Below are 17986 nucleotides of genomic sequence, written 5' to 3' on the forward strand. Positions count from 1 at the left end.
TACCCAAGGGGCTGTGACATTTGTATAATATTTGAACATCTTGTGAATTATTAAACTGAAAGGTGGTAGTTATGTTTCAATTCTTATCAGGGTGTGCATTTTAGAAAGTACAATCTCATTAAATGAATTTCAAATAAGATTGTAACTAAACTATAAACATATGTTTGTTTGTATCTTTGTGATATAAACGTAAATAAGTTATGTTATCTTGCTTGCATGTTTCCTATGACTCCAAAGAGTTGCCAACAGGTTTAGTGTCAAGAGGTCCAATTTGGGCCAATTAACTAACCCCATGTGTTCATGTTCAAAGCTGAACAAGATGACCTATGTATGAGTCTCTAGAGCTGCTGTGAGGTTACGTGTCAGTGTTCAAGTTTGTGCCACTAGACTTACCCCATGTGTTACTGGTCACAGCTGAGCTAGGTGACAATGTATGAGTCTCTAGAGCTGCCCCCAGGTTATATGTGTCAGTGTTCAAGTTTGTGCCACTAGACTTACCCCATGTGTTACTGGTCACAGCTGAGCTAGGTGACAATGTATGAGTCTCTAGAGCTGCCCCCAGGTTATATGTGTCAGTGTTCAAGTTTGTGCCACTAGACTTACCCCATGTGTTACTGGTCACAGCTGAGCTAGGTGACAATGTATGAGTCTCTAGAGCTGCCCCCAGGTTATATGTGTCAGTGGTCAAGTTTGTGCCACTAGACTTACCCCATGTGTTACTGGTCACAGCTGAGCTAGGTGACAATGTATGAGTCTCTAGAGCTGCCCCCAGGTTATATGTGTCAGTGGTCAAGTTTGTGCCACTAGACTTACCCCATGTGTTACTGGTCACAGCTGAGCTAGGTGACAATGTATGAGTCTCTAGAGCTGCCCCCAGGTTATATGTGTCAGTGTTCAAGTTTGTGCCACTAGACTTACCCCATGTGTTACTGGTCACAGCTGAGCTAGGTGACAATGTATGAGTCTCTAGAGCTGCCCCCAGGTTATATGTGTCAGTGGTCAAGTTTGTGCCACTAGACTTACCCCATGTGTTACTGGTCACAGCTGAGCTAGGTGACAATGTATGAGTCTCTAGAGCTGCCCCCAGGTTATATGTGTCAGTGGTCAAGTTTGTGCCACTAGACTTACCCCATGTGTTACTGGTCACAGCTGAGCTAGGTGACAATGTATGAGTCTCTAGAGCTGCCCCCAGGTTATATGTGTCAGTGGTCAAGTTTGTGCCACTAGACTTACCCCATGTGTTACTGGTCACAGCTGAGCTAGGTGACAATGTATGAGTCTCTAGAGCTGCCCCCAGGTTATATGTGTCAGTGGTCAAGTTTGTGCCACTAGACTTACCCCATGTGTTACTGGTCACAGCTGAGCTAGGTGACAATGTATGAGTCTCTAGAGCTGCCCCCAGGTTATATGTGTCAGTGTTCAAGTTTGTGCCACTAGACTTACCCCATGTGTTACTGGTCACAGCTGAGCTAGGTGACAATGTATGAGGTTCTAGAGCTGCCCCCAGGTTATATGTGTCAGTGTTCAAGTTTGTGCCACTAGACTTACCCCATGTGTTACTGGTCACAGCTGAGCTAGGTGACAATGTATGAGTCTCTAGAGCTGCCCCCAGGTTATATGTGTCAGTGTTCAAGTTTGTGCCACTAGACTTACCCCATGTGTTACTGGTCACAGCTGAGCTAGGTGACAATGTATGAGTCTCTAGAGCTGCCCCCAGGTTATATGTGTCAGTGGTCAAGTTTGTGCCACTAGACTTACCCCATGTGTTACTGGTCACAGCTGAGCTAGGTGACAATGTATGAGTCTCTAGAGCTGCCCCCAGGTTATATGTGTCAGTGTTCAAGTTTGTGCCACTAGACTTACCCCATGTGTTACTGGTCACAGCTGAGCTAGGTGACAATGTATGAGTCTCTAGAGCTGCCCCCAGGTTATATGTGTCAGTGGTCAAGTTTGTGCCACTAGACTTACCCCATGTGTTACTGGTCACAGCTGAGCTAGGTGACAATGTATGAGTCTCTAGAGCTGCCCCCAGGTTATATGTGTCAGTGGTCAAGTTTGTGCCACTAGACTTACCCCATGTGTTACTGGTCACAGCTGAGCTAGGTGACAATGTATGAGTCTCTAGAGCTGCCCCCAGGTTATATGTGTCAGTGGTCAAGTTTGTGCCACTAGACTTACCCCATGTGTTACTGGTCACAGCTGAGCTAGGTGACAATGTATGAGTCTCTAGAGCTGCCCCCAGGTTATATGTGTCAGTGGTCAAGTTTGTGCCACTAGACTTACCCCATGTGTTACTGGTCACAGCTGAGCTAGGTGACAATGTATGAGTCTCTAGAGCTGCCCCCAGGTTATATGTGTCAGTGGTCAAGTTTGTGCCACTAGACTTACCCCATGTGTTACTGGTCACAGCTGAGCTAGGTGACAATGTATGAGTCTCTAGAGCTGCCCCCAGGTTATATGTGTCAGTGTTCAAGTTTGTGCCACTAGACTTACCCCATGTGTTACTGGTCACAGCTGAGCTAGGTGACAATGTATGAGTCTCTAGAGCTGCCCCCAGGTTATATGTGTCAGTGTTCAAGTTTGTGCCACTAGACTTACCCCATGTGTTACTGGTCACAGCTGAGCTAGGTGACAATGTATGAGTCTCTAGAGCTGCCCCCAGGTTATATGTGTCAGTGGTCAAGTTTGTGCCACTAGACTTACCCCATGTGTTACTGGTCACAGCTGAGCTAGGTGACAATGTATGAGTCTCTAGAGCTGCCCCCAGGTTATATGTGTCAGTGGTCAAGTTTGTGCCACTAGACTTACCCCATGTGTTACTGGTCACAGCTGAGCTAGGTGACAATGTATGAGTCTCTAGAGCTGCCCCCAGGTTATATGTGTCAGTGGTCAAGTTTGTGCCACTAGACTTACCCCATGTGTTACTGGTCACAGCTGAGCTAGGTGACAATGTATGAGTCTCTAGAGCTGCCCCCAGGTTATATGTGTCAGTGGTCAAGTTTGTGCCACTAGACTTACCCCATGTGTTACTGGTCACAGCTGAGCTAGGTGACAATGTATGAGTCTCTAGAGCTGCCCCCAGGTTATATGTGTCAGTGTTCAAGTTTGTGCCACTAGACTTACCCCATGTGTTACTGGTCACAGCTGAGCTAGGTGACAATGTATGAGTCTCTAGAGCTGCCCCCAGGTTATATGTGTCAGTGTTCAAGTTTGTGCCACTAGACTTACCCCATGTGTTACTGGTCACAGCTGAGCTAGGTGACAATGTATGAGTCTCTAGAGCTGCCCCCAGGTTATATGTGTCAGTGTTCAAGTTTGTGCCACTAGACTTACCCCATGTGTTACTGGTCACAGCTGAGCTAGGTGACAATGTATGAGTCTCTAGAGCTGCCCCCAGGTTATATGTGTCAGTGTTCAAGTTTGTGCCACTAGACTTACCCCATGTGTTACTGGTCACAGCTGAGCTAGGTGACAATGTATGAGTCTCTAGAGCTGCCCCCAGGTTATATGTGTCAGTGTTCAAGTTTGTGCCACTAGACTTACCCCATGTGTTACTGGTCACAGCTGAGCTAGGTGACAATGTATGAGTCTCTAGAGCTGCCCCCAGGTTATATGTGTCAGTGTTCAAGTTTGTGCCACTAGACTTACCCCATGTGTTACTGGTCACAGCTGAGCTAGGTGACAATGTATGAGTCTCTAGAGCTGCCCCCAGGTTATATGTGTCAGTGTTCAAGTTTGTGCCACTAGACTTACCCCATGTGTTACTGGTCACAGCTGAGCTAGGTGACAATGTATGAGTCTCTAGAGCTGCCCCCAGGTTATATGTGTCAGTGTTCAAGTTTGTGCCACTAGACTTACCCCATGTGTTACTGTTCACAGCTGAGCTTGGTGACTATGAATCCCAGGAGCTGCCTCCAGGTTACGTGTCCGAGTTCCAGTTTGTGCCCAACCAGACAGAGGAGCTGGAGGAGAGCATTGCACATCTGCACAGGAGACTCGGGTAAATGGCACATAGTCAAGAATGATTTCTTTTTCAATTTTTGGCAAGCCCATATACTCTACAATTGACCATTGGGTATTAAGTATGAGTTTGCTCATATAAACTGTATTATGCTCCGGGACCTATTGATGCCCAGGGGTATATAGTGATTAGCCTGTTCATTATTTCATCCGCCTGTACACCAGTACAAGATTTACCTCCGATGTCATGTTAGTAAAACTTCAAAATGTTTTGCTAAAAACCTTCGATACTTGCATGTATATTATCTATGAACATTTTAACTGCACATCAGCTGACCTCATTTTGACCATGACCTTTGGCCTTTGACTAAATCAGAGGGTCCAAATTTTCGGTTTACCCAAAATTATACATTTCTTCTTACATTAATAATGCTTCTTTCAAATCTTTAATTCTTTCATGGATGAACAATCTCAAGTCACCCACATCACCAGTCCTGATCTCTTTTTGATCCTTGACATTGATTACTTCAATTTGGACTTATTCAGAAGGTCAACATTCTTGATGAACTCAGATCGATTGTTCAATTAAAATTTATAATGCAAACTAAAAATAATTGATACCTCCATCCAACAACACAGTCACATCATTTGACCTCATTTTTACCTTGCAATTGACCTACTTTTGGTCTAAGATTTATTCATTCGGGCCAATAAAAAATGACCAGGCTTTCACATCAGTGTTTGTTGAAAGCAGATCTTGTTTATAGGTTAGCTTGCATTCCTTTGGGCTTGATGTGGTTGTACAAGAATTTAGGCTTGTGTTTTACAATTTTGTGAAATCAATGGATGTATGGATGTATGACTTTGTCTGTCAACACAATTAGACTAGGAACTTATCCATGCAGGTTTTTAATGATTACAATAACAAGAAACTAATGAAGAATGAAAAACAAACAATTTTAGATAGAACATGTATTTATTTTCACTATTGTAACACAGACACGTATTGATAGCAAACAAAAGTTGGCGTGGCTACACTTTTGATTATTCTTTGTTTTGTTGTGTATTACACAAATTCATGATTGTTCAAATTTTGACCTAGAGGATATAGGTCTTGAATTCCATTGGTTAATTTTTAACAGTAAGCCTCTGAGACAATTTTATGTTGTCATTAACAATTAATACTTATTGTATATTACAGAGGTACAATACCAGCAACTGCAGAGCTGAAGTTCTTGGATAAAGTGAAATGGCAGGACATGTATGGAGTTGACCTTCACCCTGTTATGGTAGGTCATTTTAAGGTTTAAAACAAACAATAGCGGGTATAAAAATACAGGTAAGGGATGAAATTAAGCCAAGTGAGAAAATTCTAAATAAACACAAATATTTTACGTGAAATAAGAATAGTTACCAGATACGGAATTTCACATGACTGACTTAACAGAGAGTGTGACAAAAGAGTTTGAGATAACTTCAACAGAGTTTGAGATAACTTCAACAGAATGTGAGATAACTTCAACAGAGTTTGAGATAACTTCACCAGAGTTTGAGATCACTTCAACAGAAATAAGAAGAGTTACCATCAGAAGTTTGACATTACTTTGACTTTCTGTTAACTTAACTTAGTTGACTTAACAGAGTTTGAAATAACAGATTTTAAGATAACAAAGTTCAGTTATATCTAAGCTGAAGAATTTTATTTGATCATATGCTTAGTTTCCTATTTTTAAAAATGATGAAAGCAATTAAATAATACATATTTCTGTTATTGTAGGTGGATCATGCTTTTTCAATTTGGTCAGCAAGTATCACATTTGCTGAAGATGTATGAATCTCTTTGTAGGTAAATTGTTTGTATAGCTTATTAAGTTCTTCTTACTTGACCTTTGCTTGTAGGGTGAAGGCAACACAGAGTATTTCCTGGGTCTTACTCCCACTGGCATTGTGGTGTACAAAAACAAAACTAAGGTTGGAAACTACTTCTGGTAAGTTGTGTCTCTAAAAAACAAAATACTTCTGTGTGATAAAGAAAATGAAATTGCCAATGATTGATTGTTGTTGACATAACAAATTGTATTTATTGTTATAGATACAAAGTAAATCAATTGTTTTAGATGCCACTTACTATTTGCTTCTATATTGTATTGCTTTTTGTGTGTTAAGCTGTTATTCATTCCATTTTGTGATATTGATTTTTTTTGGTTAGTGCATAGCAAAGAACTGTTTAAACTATGTTTGTAAAAGTCAGATTATTTGCAACATTCCAGGCCAAGAATAACAAAGGTGAACTGCAAAGGCAAAGTTTTCACAATACGGGTAATAGGCAAAATTGTAAGTATACATCAAATAATGTTGAATGGTTTCAATGTATGTTATTATTATGATTTCTCGTTTTTGTCCCCTACCGGTTTCACCGGAGTGGACTTATGGTTTGCCCTCTATGTGTCTGTCAGTCTGTCTGTCAGTCCGTCAGTCTGTCACACTTTTCTGGATCCTGCGATAACTTAAAAAACTTAACTTAAAAGTTATAAAAGTTCTTAATATTTTTTCATGAAACTTGAAACATGGATTGATGGCAATATGAACATTATGCACGTCATTTCATTTTGTTCCTACGTCAACAATTCTGGTTGCTATGGCAACAAATAAAAAAAAAAAATTCTGACAATGGTGGAACCGGTAGTGGACATATATTGCTTGGCAATAGTCTTGTTGAAACTGTATGAATGTTCTGTGATGTCTTTTAGGGTCAAACTAAAAATACTGATTGAAATAGATCAACCTGCATTTTGGTTGGTATTGAAAGAAACGGGCATATATTGATTTAATAAATCATGCCGCCGCTTGCTGTATTTATTATTAAGTACCTTTACATATAAATTTCCTATGTAGATGAAGTCATTGCTTGCTTGACAAGCATCAATTGTTATATTGAGTTTTACTCTGTAGCTTTTAGTTTGGTTCTCCGAAGAACTTTAATTACGGAATATTTGCAAATAAAAACGTTTACTCTTCTGGCATCTAGTTTGCATGATTGTTATTGAGTGACATGTCTATGGTGGTTCGTGAACAATCTATACCACAAACATGCCTAAAACTAGCTTGACTTTAATATGGGTTGAGCTCTGAGCAAAGGGGGTTTAAAGTGTGCTTAAAGTGTTGTCCCAGATTAACCTGTGCAGTCTGCACAGGCTAATCAGGGACAACACTTTCCACCTAAACTGGATATTTGCTTAGAAGAGACTTTTCTAAACAAAAAATATCATTAATGCGTAAAGTATTGTCCCTGATAAGCCTGTGTGGACTGCACAGACTAATCTGGGATGACACTTTACGCACATGCATTAAACCCCCATTTTCACATAGCACGGTTGATATAGAATTGGCTTGCATTAAGTCATTAATAGATTAGATACCATTAATCGTAGTCAAATATTAAGAGTATGCACATGAAGATTTCAAATGTCCCTCTGACTCAAACCAGTATTTTAAGTGAAATAAAATAATCATATTTGATGTTAGTAAACAACCAGTAGCAATAGATGAAAACATGTCAATTGGAAATCTTAAACAAGGCTGTACACATAGGCACAATCCGTTATGACGGCTTGTGGTTTCTTTGCTGGTGACCTCCATTGGGTAATGAGAGTTGTCTGAAATGAAGTGCATGTTGTAGCACACTCTGGCATTTGAACGCAAAAACAGCCTACCAGTCTTCTGCACCAAATCTTATGATAAATTCAGACTTGCAAGGGAAAAGTATGTGCTTTTGCTGGACAATGTGCTGATTTATTTGTGTACCCCCCCATCCTCCCCAGTACGTTTTAAAGGGGGTATATAGGAATCCTATTTATTTTTGTCTGGCTGTCCATAGATTAAACACTGAAAAATTGTGTGGAGGCGTTCTCCTTCACTTTTCAGCATACATTATTAAAAATAAGTTATAATGTTACTCATGATATGAAATTATGCATGTGTAATTTTGATCTTCCTACACTGAACATTCCAAAAAATATGGGTTTTCTTCACATTCAACTTTCTCTATCTACATGCCCACTTATATTTTATTCTAATTGTGCAGAAGTGCAGTGAAGTGCAGTGAGCAAGAATTGTTTTATGTTGCTCCCATTATTTTTATGTATTGCCGTTAGTAATTTTTATGTTAATTTTGTCTAAAACTTAATAGGATGTTTTTCATGCTGAGGAGATGTGTAGTGTACAAGAATAATATATCTTTTTATCAGATTTGTAGAGTTATTGTTGTTTGTCAATTGTTGTACTGAAAATTTATCCAGAGCATATCTTGAAAATTAAAAGAATTATTAGTTTGAAACTTATAGGAATTGGATCTCATTTAGGTGATGTAAAGTTCAAGAGAGCCATATCTCTTGCCTCCATAGAGCTACTGCCCTTAATTATTATTCTTCCCGAAAGTATTTTTGGGGAGCATATAGTTGCCAGTTTGTCCTTCCTTACTTCCTTCCTTACTGCCTTCCTTCTGTCACACTCTTTGTTACAGTTTCTCATAGCGCCTTCAATATTTTACCGATCTCTTACATATTTGGCATGTGATACCTTGCATGGACCTCTACCTTTTGATGAGGTTTGAGGTCATCGGAGTCAAGGTCACCAAGGCTAAAAATAGATTTTCCGTCACACTTGTGTTACAGTTTCACATATCGCCTTCAATATTTTACCGATCTCTTACATATTTGGCATGTAGGTACCTTGCATGAACCTCTACCTTTTGATGAGGTTTGAGGTCACTGGGGTCAAGGTCAAGGTCACCTAGGCTAATAATAGATTTTCTCAAGGTCAAAGAAGGGAGCATCCATCGTTTTCAACGATACTTGTTTTTTTATGCCCCCAGAACATAGGTTCTGGGGGGCAAATTAAAATCGCAGTCAGTCAGTCAGTCAGTTAGTCCGTCCGGATTAGTTTCCGCTCAATAAGTCAAGCAATTGTCATCAGATCTTCATTAAACTTCATGAATATGTGTTAGGCTATAAGATCTAGGTCAATTTCGATAATCGGCTAAATTGACCCTGACACTCCTGAGTTACGGCCCTTGAATTTTCGTAAAGTTGGGTTTTTTCTCGTTTCCGCTCAATAACTCGAGCAAATGTCATAGGATCTTCACCAAACTTCATGAAAATGTGCAAAGTCATAAGATATAGGCCAAGTTCGATAATCAGCCAAATTGACCGTGACACTCCTGAATTACTGCCCTTGAATAATCGAAAAATTGAGTTTTTTCTTGTTTCCGCTCAATAACTCAAGCAATTTTCATCGGATCTTTACAAAACTTCATTAAAATGTGTAAGGCAATACAATCTAGGTGAAGTTTGATAATCAGCCAAATTTACCCAGGCACTTCTGAGTTATGGCTCTTGAATCATCAAACAATTGCGTTTCCGCTCGAAAAATGCTCATAACTTATATGTCGCTTCAGATGTTAATTTCATATTTGGTATGCATGTGTATATGGACAAAGCCTTTCATTACGCACACAAATTTTGACCCCTTTGACCTCGACCTTGAACTTAGGGTCCGCGTTTAGGTTTAAAAATCTGCATTTAGGTTTCGAAAAAGCGTTTTTTGGGGGCATATTTCTTCCGATGGAGACAGCTCTTGTTTATATTTCAATATTTTCTGCATATAAAATGTCTTATAAATGATAAGAAGTATCTGCTTCGAACTTCATATCTAGGTAGCTCTCAATAAGGGAAAGTGCTGTGCATAGGAACCATAACGCCTTCTTCCATGATTTCCCAAGTATTGCCCTATGTTTGTCCATGTTGAAAATTTGTTCAGGGCATATCTCAACTAAAATGTGAGGTATCAAAAAACTTGGGTTGTTGGGAATGCAGTTCTTTAAACTGAACTATAAATGATTTCTGACAAAATGGCATGAAGTGGTATGTCATGTATTACAGTGACAGTTCTAGTTGACCCCGTTTGCTGTTACTATTGTTTTGTTGCATGTTTATTTGTAGAATGATGAACACATTTACTCATTTGAGTTAGCGACCAAACAGGCATGCAAGCACTTGTGGAAATGCTGTGTGGAGCATCACGCCTTCTTCAGGTATCACAGATTCTGAAATGACTAATTTGATGGCCATTTTTTTGAAGGCGTTTGCAAACAGTTTGGATCCAGATGAGACGCCACAAAACCTGGCGTCTTATCAGGATCCAAACTGTTTGCTACTCTGATAGTATTCTTTAAAAAATCAAAGAAAATGCTAATTTAAGAAATACAGCAGACGACATTCTCGCGACGACAGATTTCCCAGCATGCAAAGGGTTAAGAATCATACTTAAATAAGCATGGTAAATGTTTAATTGAATTGGCAAACTAGGTATGAAGTTTGTTTTGTTAAAACATTGATAAAGATACTACTATGATGAACAAACAACGACAATTTTCCAAGTTAATGAAATAGACTAACAATAAGAAGAAAACCTGCTTATTATTTACGAAAATGCTGAAAAGTATACACCTTAAGAGTGATTTGGTTATTTTACAGAATTCAAATTAGTTTTACTGAACAACACATATATCTGTGTAAATTTTTCCACTGCTAATAACCATTATACTTAATAGTCTTCTGATACTGTTAGGAACTTATTTATTGTCCCCTACCGGTTTCTCCGGAGGGGACTTATGGTTTGCGCTCTGTGTGTCTGTTTGTCTGTCAGTCCGTCCCACTTTTCTGGATCTTGCGATAACTTTTAGAGTTCTTCATATCTTTTCATGAAACTTGAAACATGGATAGATGGCAATATGGACATTATGCACGTCATTTCATTGTGTTTCTACGTGAAAAATTATGGTTGCTATGGCAACAAATTAAAAAAAATAATCTGACAATGGTGGAGCAGGTAGGGGACATATATTGCTTGGCAATAGTCTTGTTAAGAATGAATCTGGCAGAAATCTGATTTGTTCTTATCGGTAGATTGTCACTCACAAACCATTAGGACTCCTCCAGAGCATGCTAGTGGTAGCAGCTGTGTTTGATAGCCATCATTAGTAGTGTGCTATCCTACATCTCATAGAAACAACATCTGAGCATCTTTACATCAATCTTAACAGCTGATTTTTGTTTCCAAATACCTCTTAATTAATATATTGTTCTAAAACTTTAACATTCAGTCTGAAGTTTCTATAGTTCCTGAATTAACCATCATCTTCACTATTTTTTTCTGTAACAGTATCATTTACTCAGTTTTTAGTTCACTTCATTAGGTCTAAGAGTTCTGTTTGCTGTAACCCTTTTAGAAAATCTCTTGTAATCTTTTATTGAATAGCTTTAATTTGTCACATAAAGAAAATAATGGTGCTATTAGATTTTATGTTATCTTTTTAATTTCAAACATTCCTAAATAAGTTATTAGTCCCCTACCGGTGTAACCAGGATGAATTTAAGTGTACCTCCTCCAGTTCGTCAGTTTTGTTAAAGTGTCAGTGTCTCTGTGTGTGTGTCTGTATCTGCGTCCTGTGATAACTCAAAACATATGAGCTGTGCTCTGTTAAAAGGGGGTTTTATGCATGTGCATAAAGTGTCGTCCCAGATTAGCCTGTGCAGTTTGCACAGGCTAATCAGGGTTGACACTTTCTGCCTAAACTGGATTTTGATAAGAAGAGACTTTCTGTAAACAAATCATTCCATAAATATCCGAAAATGTTGTCCCTAATTAGCCTGTGTGGACTTCACAGGCTAATCTTGGATGACACTACGCACCTGCATTAAGCCCCCTTTTCACAGAGCACAGCTCATATTTAAGCTATGTTGATGAAACTGAGTATGCAGATAAAGGGCCATATGAGGAATATGCTTGTTAAACACATATAGGCCTCCTGATTTTTTCTCCAACATTATTAACCCAGTAGAGGATTGCTTTTTTGTCTGTGACAAAGCTCTTGTTTTTTGTTAAATATCTGATTCTGCATTGAATTTAATATAGTTTTGTGAACTTTTAGCACATTTAAGCATTTAAAGAATTGATTCATAAGTTGCATGATGCTATATTATATTCTGGAGTCATATTTTTTGTAGAAAGCGTGTATCTAGTCTAGAAACGTACATGTAGTCAGAAATATTATACAGTATATTAAAAGACAACAAAATGTTTGATGCAATATTTATAATAATATTGTTCGCTTTTCTGTTTATAATTAAACTTTGAACTGGATATTTATACATCATAACGGTACATGCTTAACAATATTATATCAATCCTTTACATGTAACAGTTGTTCATTGTGTGTCAAAAATGTATCTCTACCCTTTTCACCTGTAATCACTCCCACCCCTGTTGCGCAATACTGCCGTCACATGCAGATTCACCGCAACTCCTTTTTATGTGTTACATCACTGTGAGAAAACTTTTTATGTTTTATTTAAATCTGTATTTAAAGTGTTTCATTCTTTAGACTCAACCAGGTCACTTCCTCATCTAGAACTAGTAAACCATTTAGGTCCACATCCAAGCACAGAAACAGGTAAGTGCGCATGCACCGAGAGGGGACCTCAACAGTTTTAACAGTTGGAGTTGTTTTGAACTCACAAATAACTTTGAACTCGCAAATTATTTGAAAGCTTTGCAGTCATTTTGTTTAATTGAATGTGTGGTTAGTTTTTGGTGGTTGAAAATTTTGATTTTTTTGCATTCGTTGAATGTGTATGTTGTGTTGTAAATTTGACTTAAGCTTATATGACTGAACAATTTAAATTTATAAAAAATTGTAAGCTTGAAAAACCAACATCTTGAACTTCTCAATGACAAAAACTTTAAAACCCAGAAATGTAATTAATTCTATTAAGAGTGCTCACAGGGAGCTTTTAGGATACCGTGATGTCCCTTGTCTGTAAGTCCGTCAGTGCGCTAACATTTTCTTTGAACGACTTCTCCAAAAATGGCCAGTGTTTGATAAAGGTATCTGTGTGTTGAAAAACATGATTGATAGTGATCAAGGCAGTTTTCCTTTTATGGCTAAAATTAGTATTGTGAACACTTTAGAAGTATACTTTTTTCATTATATACATGAAATAGGCTCGGAACTTAAAATTTTGTTCAAATAATATCCGTCAAGTATTGCAAATCATGTCATGGAAACAAAGCTTTTCAGAAAAGTTTACTTCCCCAAAGTCTCTGGTGAGCATCTTAGGGCCTTTGGCCTTTTTGTAAACTAATACACTGCCACTTCATGTTCTATTAAAAGCATTTTCTTTTGGGTTTGGAACATAGTATAACATCAGTCTCTTGTCATAAGCGTCATTTGTTTCATGTGCTTGATTACTGATAGTTCTGCTTTAACCTTGTTAAACAAAACACAAAACTGTGTCATCAAATGCAAAGAATGAAATTATTTTGTATATATACTTTACCTCTAAAGTATGTGATTACTTCATAAACATAATATTGTTGTTAAGTTTATTCAACGTGTTACATCAATAATTTCTGAAACATTAAAAGCAGCCATTTGAAGACACAGCAGTTGCTATGGTGATTGGGCTTACTAGACTAAGTTAGCCGCTTTAATCATTTCATTTGACAACCGTCATAAATAACTTATGTTCATTAATTGACTTATAAGGAATAACTTGTATTGCTCAGTTGAAGCAACTCACTGTAGTTGTCTACAAATTTCTATGGCTGTCATAATGTTAGAGTGTGTGTGAGTGTGTGCTCACAGTCTGAACTTGGCTGGACTGTAACATCATAATTCATTTGCAATTTTACAAAAGTTTGCAATGTGAAGACAGTTTGATGCATCTAAGACCTGTGTCATACTTTATTGTCAGTGTTTAAAAACTGGGAATTATAAAGCTTATGTAGACTTTAACTTAATCAATAAACAAATAAAATGCAAGATTTGGAATAATACTTTATGCACCTTTCACCTTGTTGATAGGTCATGTTGCTGGTGTTCAGGTCAAAGGTCAATGTCCTCAAAATTGAAAATAAATACAACATGAATATCAATTTTCACAATGGGCTTCACACCAGGCAATGTAAATCTATTTTTAAGGCCATTGTTTCAAGAGAAAAAATTCACAATAGATCAGGATAATTCATTAATATTTGTGATGTTTTTACAGCGGTCGTCAAGACAGACAAAACAATGCGGATGCGCAGGCAAGGGAGCAGCCTCGAGTGATGCGTGTCCAGAGCAGACGTCAGGCACGCAGGGCCATGTCAGACCCTCGTCTTAATCAAGGTCAGCCCAGGATTTTTACGCCCCCGGATGGAAAGATCGGGGGCATATTGTTTTTGGCTTGTCTGTCTGTCTGTCTGTCATTTATTCATTCATTCATTGTGTGTGTTCCAAAACTTTAACCTTGGTTAAAGTTTTGTTATAACTTTTGCATTATTGAAGATAGCAACATGATATTTGGCGTGCATATGTATATCATGGAGCTGCACATTTTGAGTGGTGAAAGGTCAAGGTCATCCTTTAAGGTCAAAGGTCAAATATATGGCTTCAAAGCGGCGCAATAGGGGGCATTGTGTTTCTGACAAACACATCTCTTGTTGTTTCCAAGATATCAAGGGTTGAGCACAATTTTTGTTATCATTTACAGAAATGTTGAATGAAATAGTTTTTCGCTTAAACTTCTTTAGCTTGAATCTCTGTTTTGCCAATATTAAAACATGAAAAGACATTTTCTAGTCTATTTTTCAGGCTGTGGCTTAGATTTTATTGTTTAAATTTTACTTGTTTTTGTTTTTGTAATTTCATTTATTCTCTTTTTTTATTTCGTGGTTTGTTTTACTTGTTATTTTTTTAAGTACTTAATTGTTAGAAAATGGTATTTTAAACATTACAGTCTAACCTGTCTATAAAGACCACACAAGGGATTTGGTCGTTGTGGTCTTTGTTCACAGGTGGTCTTTATTCCCAGGGTCGATTGAAACTTTGCAAAATATGCTAGTAGTATTTTAACAGGTACCTTATCTATGTATGTGCTCTTTTGTTTAGATGTTTGAATACTTATGCATGTATAATAAATAAAGGATTGAAAACACAGTTTTGTTTTTATTATTTCCATTCCCTTATGTTTTTATTATTTATTTCATTAATCATATACATTTATAAATAATTATTGACATACATGTATATGTACATGTAATTCAGAATGTTCTGGATTTGAGTTTTGCCTACACCAAGATCACTAGCCACTCGTCTACAACTGTGTCCTTTAACTAACTAACTAATGACCGCAGCGTGCTCTTCCAACGTCAAGAACTTACGCTTGGAAGCCATGATGGTTAAATTGAACTGATTGTCTATAATCTATGCACGTCTTATCAAGGAGAAATGTAAGAAGGGAATGGCTATCAAAATGTTTGTAATTCAGGCATCGTTATTGATATAAAACCGTTAATTTTTTAATGAGTTGATGAAAGCCCCAAACTTGTCCTTGATATTTTCAGCAATTTGTACATTAATTGCGAGTCACTTTAATACAAAGGCAATATTTTTACACTTTTGACAAACTGTCAAATGCATAAAAGAAGCAGGCGACTACCAATTAGCAATGCGTGTTAAATAAACAAACAACTGATATCGAGTGCAATAAACCGTCACTTGCCGATATTTCCATAGCGACCGACGAGTCCACTGGTAAGATGTGAATCCGTGACCACACAGCGTCATGGCGACCATTTTGTTTTTTGAAAGTTGCAAAATCGTTGATTTTTATTATTGCAGTGGTCTTTGTAAGCTATCAAAATGGACTTTTGGGAATGTAAAAGGGCGGTCTTTGGTCTTTGTTCGCAGGTGGGCTTTATTCGCAGGTTCAATATATAGCGAAATCGTTCGGGAGGAAATCGATGTGGTCGTTATTGACTATTGGTCGCTATTAACAGGCGGTCGCTTGGGCAGGTTGGACTGTATACAGTAAAATGCAACTTGTTTATGATATTTGATTAACTTAAAAATAATATTATTACTATTCTGCAAAGTTTCCTTTTTTAGATGGAGGTGGAGTTCAGTTTACAGAGGGCCATGTCACAATGGTGGTCAAACCAGAACATGTCAAAGGGTAGGTATACACTAAGGGGACAGGATGATGATAGTGATGGTGTTGGTGGTAGTAGTTATGGTGATGATGCTGATGATGGTGATGGCAATGATGATGACATTGATACGGTTAGTGTCAGTTGTGGTGATTATGATTATGGGAATAACATTATGTTGATTATTACTTATAGTGATTTAACTTAAAAAAATATTATGTAAAATTGCAGTATAATGCAAACCATATTCGAAAACACTATAAATGCACTGTAAAGTGTTGTGTTGTTGATGTTCTTCCACAATTATTGGTTATCTTTTTTATGCCCCCGGTAGGGTCGCATATACCTGTTGAACTGTCCGTCCGTCTGTCCGTCCGAAAACTTTAACATTGGCCATAACTTTGCAATATGGAAGATAGCAACTTGATATTTGGCATGCATGTGTATCTCGTGAAGCTGCACATTTTGAGTGGTGAAAGGTCAAGGTCAAGGTCATCCTTCAAGGTCAAAAGTAAAAAAATACAATCCAAGGGAAGTAATAAGCTTAAATAGGGAGATAATTTGTAAACCTGCCAAATGATATATTGACATTTTATTTCAAAGCGGCGCAATGGGGGCATTGTGTTTATAGGTCGGACCTCAAAGACCTCGTGAAGAAGCCGGTAGGACCTGTAAATAAAATCTGATATATAAATGGCATTGTGTTTCTGACAAACACATCTCTTGTTTTGACCTCACCTACATAACGTAAGGCATATAGCGGCCCATGTTTGCTGTGTTTCAGTCCTCGACACAGGAGCCTGCCTGAGCTGAAGGGTCGTGAGTCACCCACCAGCACTCGGTCTGCACCCTGGGAAACCAACATGGATGCGTATGTGTTCAGCCAATTATATGAGTCGCTCTTTGAAATGAATGTTCAATGCATGGGGGTAAAGTGTCGTCCCTGAACAGGCTAATCAGGGACAACACGTTCCACCTGGATTGGATTTTTGTTTAAAAAAGTTTTCCTTTTATTGAAAAATTCCAAAAAAGCGGAAAGTGTAGTCCCTGATAAGCCTGTGCAGATGGCACAAGCTAATCTGGGACAACACTTGATAAGCCTGTGCAGATGGCACAAGCTAATCTGGGACAACACTTGATAAGCCTGTGCAGATGGCACAAGCTAATCTGGGACAACACTTGATAAGCCTGTGCAGATGGCACAAGCTAATCTGGGACAACACTTGATAAGCCTGTGCAGATGGCACAAGCTAATCTGGGACAACACTTGATAAGCCTGTGCAGATGGCACAAGCTAATCTGGGACAACACTTGATAAGCCTGTGCAGATGGCACAAGCTAATCTGGGACAACACTTGATAAGCCTGTGCAGATGGCACAAGCTAATCTGGGACAACACTTGATAAGCCTGTGCAGATGGCACAAGCTAATCTGGGATGACACATTACTCACATTAATTAAACCATCTTTTCACATAGCAAAGCTCATATGGAATTACAGCAAGTAGATAGTTAACAACAGCCTTTACCATGCAAGCAATATTTCTCTGCAAATTTTAACACATTGAAATTAGCAAATGGTCTTGCATTCAATTAATTTGACCTGTTTTTGAAGTAAAATGTGCCAGATGTTTTAGACCTGCAATATTTTTTTTGCCTCTGGGACTTATAGCAAAACATATAGGAATGATACAAGGTATTAAAAAAATAAAAATAAATAAATATATATTCACCTTTCATTTTCTGAATTCAGTGGTTTGTACACGTCTGGTCGTGAGTCTCCTGTGTCGGTAACCCAGAGTGAGAACGTGAATCAGCTGAGACGTCACCATAGAGACAGTGACAGTGAGGCGGGACACCGCAGAAAGTAGGTCAACACGCTATAGTGTACTCTGAATTTCACAGTCTTCTTATCCTTACTTATGTTAAAATATGTTAAAAAAGCAATGGGTTTGCTAATGAATTAAAATTCTGAATTTTGGATGGTCAATTTG

General features: G+C 38.1%; 1 protein-coding gene and 1 long non-coding RNA gene across 13 annotated transcripts in view; both read left to right on the top strand.

The window, feature by feature from the left end:
• Positions 1-17986, top strand: part of LOC127877308 (band 4.1-like protein 4A) — a 75909-nt gene that overhangs the window by 21052 nt on the left and 36871 nt on the right. For 6 of the 7 annotated variants that reach the window (XM_052423028.1, XM_052423022.1, XM_052423025.1 and 3 more), the window contains exons 6-15: positions 3880-4000; positions 5162-5249; positions 5860-5948; positions 6231-6294; positions 9960-10051; positions 12404-12472; positions 14073-14191; positions 15953-16019; positions 16778-16864; positions 17746-17859. In XM_052423028.1, coding sequence (XP_052278988.1) covers positions 3880-4000; positions 5162-5249; positions 5860-5948; positions 6231-6294; positions 9960-10051; positions 12404-12472; positions 14073-14191; positions 15953-16019; positions 16778-16864; positions 17746-17859 — 910 coding nt within the window. The remainder of the gene's footprint in view (positions 1-3879; positions 4001-5161; positions 5250-5859; positions 5949-6230; positions 6295-9959; positions 10052-12403; positions 12473-14072; positions 14192-15952; positions 16020-16777; positions 16865-17745; positions 17860-17986) is intronic. The other variant, XM_052423024.1, reaches the window with a different exon arrangement.
• Positions 367-3842, top strand: LOC127877311 (uncharacterized). 6 transcript variants are annotated; one of them, XR_008048356.1, is made up of 3 exons: positions 367-1473; positions 1789-2628; positions 3049-3842. It is a non-coding gene; the product is annotated as an uncharacterized LOC127877311 (long non-coding RNA). The 6 variants fall into 6 exon arrangements; XR_008048360.1 differs by having other exon boundaries at positions 1789-2418; positions 2629-3842; XR_008048357.1 differs by having other exon boundaries at positions 1789-1893; positions 2419-3842.

This window comes from Dreissena polymorpha, chromosome 4 (assembly GCF_020536995.1).
Source record: "Dreissena polymorpha isolate Duluth1 chromosome 4, UMN_Dpol_1.0, whole genome shotgun sequence".
In the NCBI taxonomy this organism is placed as follows: Eukaryota; Metazoa; Mollusca; class Bivalvia; order Myida; family Dreissenidae; genus Dreissena; species Dreissena polymorpha.